General features: G+C 35.8%; 1 protein-coding gene across 1 annotated transcript in view; it reads right to left on the bottom strand.

Annotated features, from left to right (window-relative positions):
- Dchs2 (dachsous cadherin-related 2) overlaps nt 1–13,440 on the bottom strand; it is a 250,655-nt gene that overhangs the window by 27,928 nt on the left and 209,287 nt on the right. The window contains exon 14 of the mRNA XM_076864992.2: nt 3,506–3,619. Within this exon, the coding sequence (XP_076721107.2) occupies nt 3,506–3,619 (114 nt within the window). The remainder of the gene's footprint in view (nt 1–3,505; nt 3,620–13,440) is intronic.

The following is a 13,440-nucleotide window of genomic DNA, read 5'->3' as shown; positions in this document are numbered from 1 at the left end:
TTCTAAATGAACAATGAATGTGAAAAAAATTAAAAACTGATGCATAAAACTTAATTTTCTTGACTTTGCATTTGCTGACAAGGAGAGAAAAAATATTTCTTCCAGGAATTCATTAGCTTGAGCCTGAATTTATGTACTTATACTATCACAGTTAAATGTCTTTTAAAAAGCTCTTAAGAATTAAATTTGCTGGGTGCGGTGGCCCACACCTATAACCCAGCGACTTGGGAGGCTGAGGCAGGAGAATCGAGAGTTCAAAGCCAGCCTCAGCAACAGCGAGGTGCTAAGCACCTCAGTGAGACCCTGTCTCTAAATAAAATAGGGCAGGGGATGTGGCTCAGTGGTTGAGTGCCCCTGAGTTCAATCCCCAGTACCCCCCCCAAAAAAAGAATTAAATTTAAATTTGTTCCTGTTTGTTGTAACCAGGTGAATTTTAGAAGGAAAGAAAATCATCTCTGAGGGGCACAAATTCAATCCAGGCTTCAAAGAATCTTCAAAGGAAATGTTTTGAGGACAATGTGGAGGTCATAGTTCACAAGTACAAGCATCATACAGAAACCCAGACCCACGAAAAACAACAAGTAAATCCAACAGACAACAGAATAAAACTTCAAGGACTTACAGTGATAGAATTACTGCATTCAGAATTATATATATAAATGCAGTGTTGCTAGGTATGGAACCGAGGGACACACACGTGCTAGGCAAATGTTCTAACACTGAGCTACATCCCCAGCCCTGTATGCTTAAATATATATAAAAGAACCTTGGAAACATGCACGAGGAACAAGAGATTAAATTTTTTGAAGACCAAAAATATTTGAAAAAGAGCAGAAGAGCTGGGTATGGTGATACACACCTGTAATCCCAGCAATTCAGGAGGCCAAGGTAGGAGGAGGATCATAGGTTCAAGGACAGCCTCAGCAATTTAATGGCATCCTAAGCAATTTAGGAAGACCCTGTCTCAAAATAAAAAATAAAAAGGACTAGAGATGTTGCTCAGTGGTAAAGCATCCTCGGAAATACCCAATACAGTACAATACAACACAATAAAAAGAACAGAAGAAAATTCCTGGAAATGAAAAAATATAATTCCTCAGACTGAAAAGCAAAAAGACAAAGAGATGAAAAAGAGGTATAGGAGAGATTTATTTGGTTCCATCTTTGTCTAATTGGTGTTCCAAGGAAAGATACAAATGAATGGCATTTAGATCAGTTGCTGACTTCTTAGAGCAACAGCAGGAAACCAGAAGACAGGCGAGAAATTAACTGTGAGTCTAGAATTATAAGACCAGCAAAAGTATGTAGTAAAAATAAGGATTAAATAAAGACATTTTTTACACAACTAAAATCTAAAAGTCACTAAAAGGAGTTATTTAGGATAGAAAGAAAATTATAATAAAGGGAAGTTTGAGATATAAGAAAGAAAATTTGCAAAGACATTAGCTAAGAAGAAGCTAACTTCTATTACAAAATTCTAATTGTTCCTAATTAAAAGAACTAAAACTGTGGTCAACCAAACCATGCAAATAGAAAAAGGAGTCTTTGGAGATAAAGAATTATAAGCCTTGTGTAGTACATATGATTTTGTCTCACCTTGGATTTTAACTTTATAATATTAAAATAGCTAGATTAACCACTAAAAGAAGAGAAATAGCTATATAACTTCCAATAAACATAGGGGAAGACATTTTCAGAAAATGATTGTGTATGTCCAATGTACAGGAAAATGTCAGAATCAGTGAGTTTGCAAACTTGCTTGGTACAAACTCAAAACACAAAAGTTAACTCCAAACATACATACCAACATGGTCAGAAAAAAAAATTAATTTACTTCAGCAAGAAAAAGTACAAAATATTTAGGCAGACCTAACAAAAGATATGCAAACAGGTACATTTCCTTCTTTGCTATTTATCTTAAACAGGGAGTGGCTTATGTACCTTACGTCAGTAAAAATGTTGAGCAAAAGGGCCCACAGCATTTCTGAGATGATGTTTAAATCAAGGTCAAAGAAAATAACACTATTGAGAAATTTGAACACAGTGGAAAATTATAACAATGAAAACAAACTCAGTTATCAATATCCAATTCAGGTTACTGATACCTCTGGAGGGGAAGAAGGCAGCCTGATTAGCACATGCAACAATATGCTAATTAACTCGATTTAGCCATTCCAATATGCATTCATACTTTTAAGCATCAGAAAATGGGAAGAGGGAGGAAAGGAGGAGAGATACACAGTGTCTTCCTAAAGTTCTAGTAACGTCTTATTTCTGGAGATAGGTAACAAACACATGGGCTTTTATATTTCCATTGTCCATTACATATTTTATAAATTGTAATGTATTATTATGTAGATATCTCAAAAATGCTTACATAACTTTCGACATAACTAATCGAAAAGTAGATTTCTGTGGGTGACCCCCTTGTTCTGACTCTAGGTAAATTTTATCTGCCTTTTAATAATATAATCCAGTGGTCTGGAGAAGACCGTGCCTGGGCCACATCAGGAGGGACATGACAGAAAGATCCAGATAATCTGGGATAACATGGAATCTCTATTATTCTCCTCTTTTCATAAACAGTTTAATCTCAGCTTTTTTCCCAGAGAGCTAAGACACCAGGTCGGGAAAGCTCATGGGGGCGGTGGTGTTTGAAAGCACCTTTTGCCAACAGGTTTCCTGCGTCATTCTTCCACTCTGCCATGGGTGAAGGGATGGAAATTTCCAGCAGACTGCCTCAGAAAGGCTGCTGACCCAAGGCTGCATGGACCAAAAAGCCATAGCACCAGCCTTAGCCACCATAAAGGCTCTTCCCTAAGAAATTATGCCCCCTCAATTTTTCCCGTGTGCATGTATTACAGATTAAATAAGGCAGTTGTATGGTAATATAGAAATTATTAAAACCATTCTTCTTGAGGTTTGACAATGAAGCAATAGATATACATCTACTGCATAGCTGTTAGTCAGAAAAGTATGTTTCAAATAATCAATTGGTACTCATTTAAAACACAATAATAATGGTCGTATTAAAGCTAAATTTAATACATGCTGTATTTGGAAGTAATTTCTTTACCACCACATAGAAACTCTTCCAGCTGTCCTTTCTTGTTGCATTGTTGACATTCAGTGGCGAATTAGAAGAATCTCTGATGAAAATTCCCTAGGCCAGACATGTGTGCTTATTTTCAATTCAAATTCAGTATCATTGATCTCCACACTCTATCTCCAATTTTCCCAAACAGGTTGGGAAATTATAAGTAGAAACCAACTCATCTTCAAAAATCCAAAGCACAGGATAAATGCTAATTTGGAAATGTTGAAATAGAATTCTTAGTGACTATACATAAACAAACACACAGATAGTTCTGGATTTCCTGTAGTTTCTCATTGGCTACTATAAAAATTTCCTGCTAACTTTTAAAATTTTACCTTGAAAATTTTGTAGACTAGTAACATGAAATGGAACAGCAAATAAAGCTATAGTATGGTAGAGAAGGATTACCTGAATTGGAGCCCAGGGAACAAACTCCATCTTCATTTCCACTAAAAATCGAGTATTTAATACCATCCTGAATTGAGTCGGAAGCAAAAGCTTTCACAGTCAGGATAGAAGTACCTGTAAACATAAGGTTTAAAAAAAGGGCATCTTTAGGAAAATAATATTTCACGGGAAAAAAAGAAGAAGAGCAAACACTTGAGTAATAACTATTACGTTTTCACTGTTCATCAATTCAACAATTACTCAGGAAGCATCTTCATATGTCAGAATCCATGCTAACTACTGGGGATACAGAGGCAAGCAAGATAGAGTAGATCTCTATTCATGTGGTGGTTATTAACTAGAGGAAGGAAACACAGTAAATCACTAAACAAAGATGTAATCGAGGTAAATTTCAGACTCTGCTACTTTCCCTGGCAAGAGAAGTAAGGTTATGTGACAGGGGCACTTCTTTCCTGGAGCTAGGCAGAGTGAGGATGAAGGGCCGTGGTAACTGTCAGAGAGGATTCGGGGAGGAGGAATAACCAGTACAGAAGTGGTGGTCTGGGAAAGGACTGGTACAGCACAGGGACTCAGGGAAGAGGCCTAGAGAGGATGTGGCAGCATCAGGAGGGAGAGTGTCTTATTCTCAGTTCATTGGGAAGTCATAAAAGCAGTCTAAGGATTGGAATGAAACAACAAAATCTATTTTAAAAAATAACATTTGACTGCTGGCTGAAGAACATAGGAAAGAAGAGAAAGAATGGAGCAGAGACAGTGTAAGATAATATTACAATAGTCCTAGCAAAAGACAAAGACCCACGACTGTGAGAGGGTAGATGCACCAGGTAGACAGATTGAAAACATATTTTCACACAGTGTCTTGATCATTGGGTGGGAGTGGGAAAGAAGGTTAAAGGAGTATACAGAGAAGAAATGATTCTTTAACTAGCATCTAGGTTAGTCATAGGTAGAAGCCATTCAACTGGAAAGTAACTTTACTACATGACACTAACTCATTAAGAATTTGTTAAAATGGGGAAGAAGCAGTCAAGAGATAACTTCAAGGAAGAAACAAAGATTGAATTAGGTGTAGAAATTGTAAGACAGTAGAGAAGAAAGCCATTTCATGTTATGGAGAACAAACCAGTCACCAGCATGAAAGAATGCACAAGGACTGACAGTGGCAATGAGGTAGTCTGTATGATTAGAGTTGGGAGCCTAGGGTGGGCACAGTGGCACACACCTGGAATCCCAGCAAGGCAGTAGGATCATGAGTTCAAAGCCAACCTCATCAACTTAGTGAGACTTTGTCTCTAAATAAAATGTAAAAAGAGCTGGGATGTGGCTCAGGGCTTAAGCATCCCTAGGATCCCTGGATTCAATCCCAGTACCAAAAAAAAAAAAAAAAAAGGAATTTGATTGACTTTATGTTAAGGATTTCAATTATTTTCTGTAAAATGACAGATAATAAATCCTTTAGGCTCTGTGGGTTGTGTAGTCTCTTTTGCAAATACTCAACCATGTCATTGTGGCATAAAAGCAGTGGCAGACAATATGTTTAAAAAAAAAAAAGTGTGACTGTGTTCCAATAAAACTTTATTTAAAAAATAAAGTAGATGGGTTTTATGTGACAGGAAACAGTGAAGAGAAAATGGAAGATAAACTGAGAAAAGATGCAAAGTGACTTTAAGGCAAGCTGTACACAGCAGTTACTTGTATGAGCAGCTCTGGGCAAAGAAAATTACTTACAACAGCTACAAGGGTCCCCAGGCATCTATTTGGGCCTCAGGTCGGTACTTTAATGTCTTTGTTTATAATATATTATGCCTGTATGGCTCACCTCTGCTTTGCTTTCTGTTTTGTTTGTTCATTTCTCTTATTTTTTAAAAAAAATAGTTTTTTTAAAATTGGTCAACTTCACTAAGGTAAAATTTACATGCAATAATATGCATGTGATTTAAATATGCAGTTCTACGAGTTTGACAACTATATATACCTATGTAATCAGTATCACTATAAAGACCCAGAAATATTTTCAACACCTACAAATTTTCCTTCTGCTTCCTGCAGTCACTTTCCCCTCACTTTTGACCACATGGCATCGTGGATTTATTTTCTATAACTCAAGATTTGTTTTGTTTCTAAAATTTTATACATTTGTGAGTCACACACTATCTGGCTTCGTTTGTTCAGTATAATTTTTTGACAACAACATATATATTGGTTGGTGTATCAGAAGTACATTCCATTTTTATTGCAGAGTCATGCTCTATTGCATGGGCATGCCAGAATTTGTTTTCCATTCACCTATAGATGGACATTTGGATCATTTCCTATTGGGGGCTACTATGGCTAAAGTTTCTGTGGACATTCATACCCAAGGCTTTGCATGAATTCATGTCTTCATTCCTTGAGTAAATGTGTGTTTATAGGAAACTACCAAACTATTTTCCAAAGCATTAGTCCCTTTTTACATTCTGGCTGGCCGCATATGAGAATTCCAGTTGCTCCCAGTTGAGTGGTATTGTCAGTCTTTGTAATTTTAGTCATCTCAGTGAATATGCAGTGTATCTTATTGTGGCTCTTAGTTTTAATTTTCCTGATGTTTGGTAATACTGAGCATCTTTTTGTGTGCTTATTGGCCATTGCACCCTTCTTTTTAGTTCAACCTTGTCCCTGGCTTCCTGGTTTTCACTCATCCATCACTTCTGAAAAAAACATTCTGATAGTTTTTGACTGACCCCCTTTCCTCTGGTTTTAAGCATCTAACTTGGAACTGCTTTGAACTCCTGATCTTGCCATGACCCTGCCTCTCCTCTTACTGTCCTTTGCCCCCTGGGATGCCACCTACTGGCAATGTTTGCATGTTGTACTGATGGGGAGAGATGGACAGGAGGGAACCCTGGAGGTCTCTCTGGCTGTTCACTGTACAGCAACAGGGGCCTTCTGGTTAACAAGCACAGGAGGAAAAGTGAAGAACACATTTGAAAAAGAAACAGGAGCAGCCCTGTTGTCTGAGATGAGTACCTTGCAGGAATCATTAACTCAGATGTCATGAAGTAAAAGCAAGAAGCATGGCCACCTGAAGAGGTCAGAGAAGTGGAGGGGACAGAGCACTCAGTGTGCCCACGCACCTCAGCTCATTGCTGCAAACAGAGGAAGCAGGCTTCAGGGTGCTTGAGATTCTGGTCTTTCCAAGAGAAGCTTGAAAATTCATGTTTATGTTCATGTGAAATCTCTCAACTTCTAAATGTTGGAAAACAACTAATTAAGAAAACAAATACCACCAGATGGACTGAATAAAACCCAGCTGTGGCTTGGCTCCAGTGCTGAATCATCCCATCACTGATAGAAAGATAAGCCTCTCTCTGTTATCAGCCCTTTTAGCATTTGGGCTTTGCTACTTATTTTTAAGCCAGAGACTCGTATGTTGGAAGACTGATCTCTCATCTCCTTGATTTAATTGGGCAAAATGACACGACAGCAGAAATTTTCTTTTTTTAAACTTTTTGGTGATGTGAGGGTTGAACCCAGGTCCTTGCATGTGCTCGGCAAGCACTCTACCACTGAGCTACCTTTCCAGCCCCAAGGAGATTTTCTATATATTTGTGATTGATATATCTTATAACTGTATACTAGTTTCTTTTTTTGTGGGGGGGTGGGAAGATGGAACCAGGGACTGAATTCAGGGGCATACGACCACTGAGCCACATCCCCAGCCCTATTTTGCATTTTATTTAGAGATGGGGGTTCACTGAGTTGCTTAGGGCCTTGCTAGGTTGCTGAGGCTGGCTTTGAACTCATGATCCTCCTGCCTCAGGTTCCCGAGTTGCTGGGATTACAGGCACGAGCCACGGCACCCAGCTATATATTAGTGTTACCTTTAAAATTTCGTACACTTGTTAATGACAAGAAAGATATACTAATTACCCCAATTTGATCAGTACATATTGTATACATGCACTTGTATACATATTATATACGAATCACACTGTACTCCACAAATATGTGTGATCATTAAGTTAATCAAAATATTTAAGAAGTTTAAAGAGACAGAAACGCTAACTATCTGATTTTGATCATTCTACTCTATATACATCTACCAGATTATCACTCCATACTGCATAAATTTGTACAATTAAAATAATGACTTAAAGAGAAATTTCTTACACGTAAAGTCTATAGTATCTGGCATCTTTTATTCAATGTAAGGTTGCTTTATTTAAAAAAATAAAGTGTGTTGTTCTATGTCTCAAAAATGTATTTCTTCATAAGTAGCAGGTACTTAAAGATTGTGGGAAGAAGAAAGATAGAAAAGGAAACAGAGAAAAAGGACACTGAAGTTTTCTAGGCAGAGAAATTAGAATAGTGTTGGCCTGAGTCTACAGGGTCACTCTAAATTAATGGAAATTATTTTTTTAAAAAACAACTCAATGCTGTAACATCACATCTGATAGTCTTATCTGCAGAGGTCAAAAAAATAGTACCTCTACAACCTAGCCTCCTCATTGAATCTTACTGCACAGGAACCAGAACCCCCGCTTAAAACCCATTCTGCTGGAGGTTATAACAAAATATTATATCTAAACCAAGTTAAATTGCTGTTTTTTTCTAGATATTTAAGATAATTTCACTGAAAATAACAGAAAAAGAAAAGGCCCTAGATCAGACAGGCTTTTCCTCTAGGATCCTTTCAATGCCTACTTCTCAAAGGAAAAATGCAATGATCACTATAAATGTTAAAGGAAACAAGAATATGATATTGCCCACAGAACTGAAACTTCAGTGAGAACTCGGTGAATGAAGACCCAAAACAGAATTTGTTATGGAGAAAGACAGGAAACTCCAAACTCTATATAGTACTCTCTTTAGAAAAATTGTACTCAACGTAAACTGTGACAATATTTAAAAATAATCTATCAGGATTTCTCAATGGTTATTCTATTCAAGCCAGTTATGAAGTCATTTTGGAAACAAAGTATCAAATTTTAATCAATCACGGTGGAATCAATTACTACACATGTTGAGAATTCTTTCAAATTGCATTATAATCTCATGGTTGCTTTATTGCATTTCAGGAGACATGTTGTTAACATAAAAATGTCTTGCATTTTTGTTAGGATTTAACCTTTACAGTAGTACACTTCATGCATTATCTCTTGTGCTCAATTATAGTTGCGTGCTTCCTGACACAATTTATTTTTAAAAACAGGAAATTTTATTTCATCTAACTTGTCATTTACTCTTAAGAATGGCAGTAAGAAGAGAAACAGCAATGCAGGCAAGATACACAGTCTTGCTGGCGGCCCTTTTTTTCATGGGTTAGGATGCTTATTACATGCCCAATTACAAATGAAAACATGGAGATGGCTCACATTAAAAAGAACAAAGATTGGTACAGAATTGCAAAGAATCATACTAGGTCTTTCTCTTTTAAAGAAAACAATCCTATTTTATTGAAATAAAATGTTCATCATACCAAATGGAATTACAATGCAAAAGAATTTCATTCAATGAAAATACTTCAAACTAGATACTCAAGTCCTCAGAGAACTGAAAAAATATATTCTTTCTCTGACAAAGTTTAAATTTGAGACTGTACTGAGAATATATAAATTTGGGAATATACACATACACATATATAAGATCATATATATACATCATGCGCGCGCGCGCACACACACACACACACACACACACACACACATGATTAAACGAGGGCTCTTTACCACTGAGCTATATTCCCAGTCCTTTTTATTTTGTATTTTTAAATAGGGTCTTACTAAATTTGTTGAAGATGACCTCAAACTTATGATCCTTCTGCCTCAGCCTCCTAATTTGGTGAGATTACAGATGTGCACCACCACACCCAACTACAAAGCTGTCCTTCATAAATGAAGGAGACAAAAACCTTCCTAAATAAGCAAAAACTGAGAGAGGTCATCACCACTAAACTTTCCTTAAAGGATATGATAAAGGGAGTCCTACCAGTTGCAACAAAAAGACACTAGATGGCAAATGGAAACATGAAAAATACAAATCTTTCTGGTAACGTCAATACATGGACAAATATAGAATCCTATTAGTCTACACTAGTGGTGCACAAATTGCTGTGAATTCTGATTTAGAATGTGAAATCTAAAAACAAAAACTCTAACCACAAAACTATGTCAATAGATACAAAATATAAGAAGGTGTAATATAAAGTGTGCATATATCAAGGGGAGATGTAGAGGAGCAAAGTTTTCATGTGCAAATGAAGTTTGACTTTATTATAATTTTATTATAAGTTTAAAAGAGATTGTTATAAGATATTTAATGTAATGTGGTATCCACATTAAAAACATCTGTAGAAGAAAAACCTGAAATAAGAAGGGAATCAAAGCATGTCAAGCATGCCAATAGACAAAAAACAAAAACAAAACAATGAAACAGAGGAATAGAACCAAAGGAGTAAAGAAGGGTGAAATAACTACCATTATAAGGAACAAAATGGTAATAGTATTTCCTATCAGGGATTACTTTAAATATAAATGGACTAAACTCCCAAACTGAAATGCATAGATTAACTGAACTGATTTTTTTTTTTTAACAAATCCAGCTTTGTCCTTTCTATCACACTCACTTTACATATAAGGACACACATATAGGCTAAAAGTGAAAGGATGGGAATAGATACTAAAAGCAAATTCTGTTGAAAATAAAACAGGGAAGGCCATAGTTACATCAGGCAAAATAGATAAAAGAGACAAAGAACAATGGCATAGTACTAACAAATTCAATTCATTGGGAAGATATAATAACTACAACCAGCAGAGCACCCATATCTGAAGCAAACATTGGCAGAATTGAAGAGAGAATTGATGACCCCAATATAGCAAAGTTTAATACACTACCTTCAACAATTGATAGATCAACCAGATAAGATAAACCAGGCAACACTAGACTTGAATAAAACTGCATACCAGTTGACCTAATGAACATATAAAGGACATTTCACTCAACAAGAGCACAGAATACACATTCTCTTCAAGTGCATGCAGAACATTCTCCAGGATAACTCACATGCTAGCTTACAAAACAAGTCCTAATAACTTTAGCAAGATTGAAATCATACCAAATATCTTTTCCAACCACAATAGAATGAAACTTGAAATCATTAGCAAAAGGAAAACTGGAAAATCCCCAAATATGTGAACAACCAACGCATCAACAAAGAAATAAAAAGGGAAATTAGAAACAAAATATCTTGAGATGAAACAAAAGCACAACATCCCCAAAATTATGGGATGCAGCAAAAGCAGTTCTGAGAGGAAAGTTACCAATGGCAAATGCCTACATTAAAAAATCTCAAATCAACAATGTAATGTTACATCACAAGGGACTACAAAAAGAAGAATAAACTGATCCCAAAGTTAGTAGAAGGAAGGAATTAATAAAGATTCAAGTGGAAACAAACTAAATAGAGAAAATAAAAACAATAGAAAAAATTGACTAACAATTGCTATTTTTTAAAAAGATCAACAAAATTGACAAACTGTAATTAAAAGAGAGAGACTCATCAAAAATAGAAGTGGAAGAGGAGATTATCATTGATGCCACAGAAATTTAAAAAGGGTATCAAGAGACCTCCATGAACAATTATATTATATGCCAACAAGTTAAATATCATAGAAAAAAGGAATACATTTCTAGAAACATACTACCTGCCAGAACTGTTCATGGAGAAATAGAATTTTGAGCAGACCTATGTAATAAAGGACATTGAATTTTTAATAAAAAAATTCCCAACCACAAAAAAACCAGGACCAGATTTCTTCACTGGAGAATTCTAACAAATATTTAAAGAACTAATGTCGATGCCAATCCTCCTGAAACTCTTTCAAAAAACTTAAAAAAGGAGGCAAACCTTCTAAACTCATTTTATGATATCAACATTACTTTGAGACCAAAACTAGACAAAGATACTGCAAGGAAAGAAAACTACAGATCACTTTTCTTTTCTTTCTTTTTTTTTTTTTTGTAGGTCCACTAAATTAACATACCTGAACAAAATCATCAACAAAATAGTAGCAAACAGAATTTAATAGCACATTCCAAGGTTCATACACCATTTCCAAGTGGAATTTATCCCTCTCAAGGATATAAGAATAGTTCAACATATGAAAATAAATTAAGGTGGCATACAACATTAACCAAATAAAGTATAAAAATTGCAAAATCAAGAATTAAAACAAATGGGATGGATTCAAACTAAAAAGTTTTTTTTTTTTCCTCAGCAAAAGAAATAATATGTGAGGTGAATAGGGATCCTACATCCTGGGAACAAATTTTTTACCTCTCACACATCAGATAGAGCTCTAATCTCTAGGGTATATAAAGAGTTCAACAAGATAAGCACCAAAAACAACAACAACAACAACAACAAAAACAAATAAACCAATCAATAAATGGGCCAAGAACCTGAAGAGATACTTCTCAGAAGAGGATATACAATCAACCAACAAATATACGAAAAAATGCTCATCATCTCTAGCAATCAGAGAAATGCAAATTAAAACTTTGCTGAGATACCATCTCACTCCAGTAAGAATGGCAGCCATTATAAAGTCAAACAACAATAAATGCCAGCGAGGATGGGGGTGGGGTGGGGGGGTAGGGGGGGGAGGTACACTCATACACTGCTGGTGGGACTGCAAACTGGTGCAGACAATTTGGAAAGCAGTATGGAGATTCCTTGGAAAACTGGGAATAGAACCACCATTTGACCCAGCTATTCCTCTTCTCAGACTATACCCAAAGGACCTAAAAACAGCATACTACAGAGACACAGCCATATCAATGTTTATAGCAGCACAATTCAAAATAGCTAAACTGTGGAGCCAACCTAGATTTCCTTCAGTGGATGAATGGATAAAATAAAAATGTGGAATTTATACACAATGGAATATTACTCAGCAATAAAAAGAATAAGATCCTGGCATTTGAAGGGAAATGGATGGCATTAGAGAAGTTATGCTAAGTGAGGTTAGCCAATCCTCCCCGCCAAAAAAAAAAAAAAAAAAAAAAAAATGCCAAATGTCTCCTCTGATATAAGGGGGGTGACTCAAAATGGGATTGGGAGGGAGAGCAAGGGAGGAAGATTACCTCTAGATAGGGAATAGGGATGGGAAGGAAAGGGAGGGAGAAGGGGAATAGCATGGATGGTGTAAGGAGATCCTCATCATTATACAAAACACATGTATGAAGATGTGACATGATAAATTGTGGTAAAAAGGTGTTTTAAGAATTGTAATGCAAAAAAGAAAAAAATAAGTGCTACTTTACCAACCCCCCCCCAAAAAAAATTGCAAAATCAGCTCAATAGATACAAAAAGTCATAATGACAAAATTAAACATGCTTGCTTGATTAAAAACAAAACAAACTAGAAATAGAAGGAAATAACATACATAATAAAGGCCATCAACACACAAAATTAGTTATATTTCTGTGTAGTAGCAATGAAAAAATCCATCCAGGAAATTAGATAATTCCAAATTCACCAGCATCAAAAACAATTAATACATGAGAATAAATTTAACCAAGGAGAAAAAAAGATTTGCATATTGAAAACTATAAAAAAATGCTGAAAGAAGTTAAAGAACACACAATTAATAGAAAGACATTCCCCTTATTCATAGAGTGGGAGATAGTATTGTTAAAACGTCCATACTACCCAAAGCAACCTGTAAAATTAAATTCAGTCCCTACCAAAATTCCAATGAAATTGTTTTTCAGAAATAGTAAAAATAGCCCTAAAATTCATATGGAACTTCAAAGGACTCTGAATAGCCTAATAACAACAGCAACAATAACCTGGAGAAAAACAAAGCTAGCAGTCTCACACATCCTTACTGCTAATCATATTACAAAGCTAGAATAATCAAAACAGTATGTTTCTGGCATAACAATAGAC

Source organism: Callospermophilus lateralis, chromosome 8 (genome assembly GCF_048772815.1).
Source record: "Callospermophilus lateralis isolate mCalLat2 chromosome 8, mCalLat2.hap1, whole genome shotgun sequence".
Lineage (NCBI taxonomy): Eukaryota > Metazoa > Chordata > Mammalia > Rodentia > Sciuridae > Callospermophilus > Callospermophilus lateralis.
This window is presented reverse-complemented; position numbering and strand designations above follow the sequence as displayed.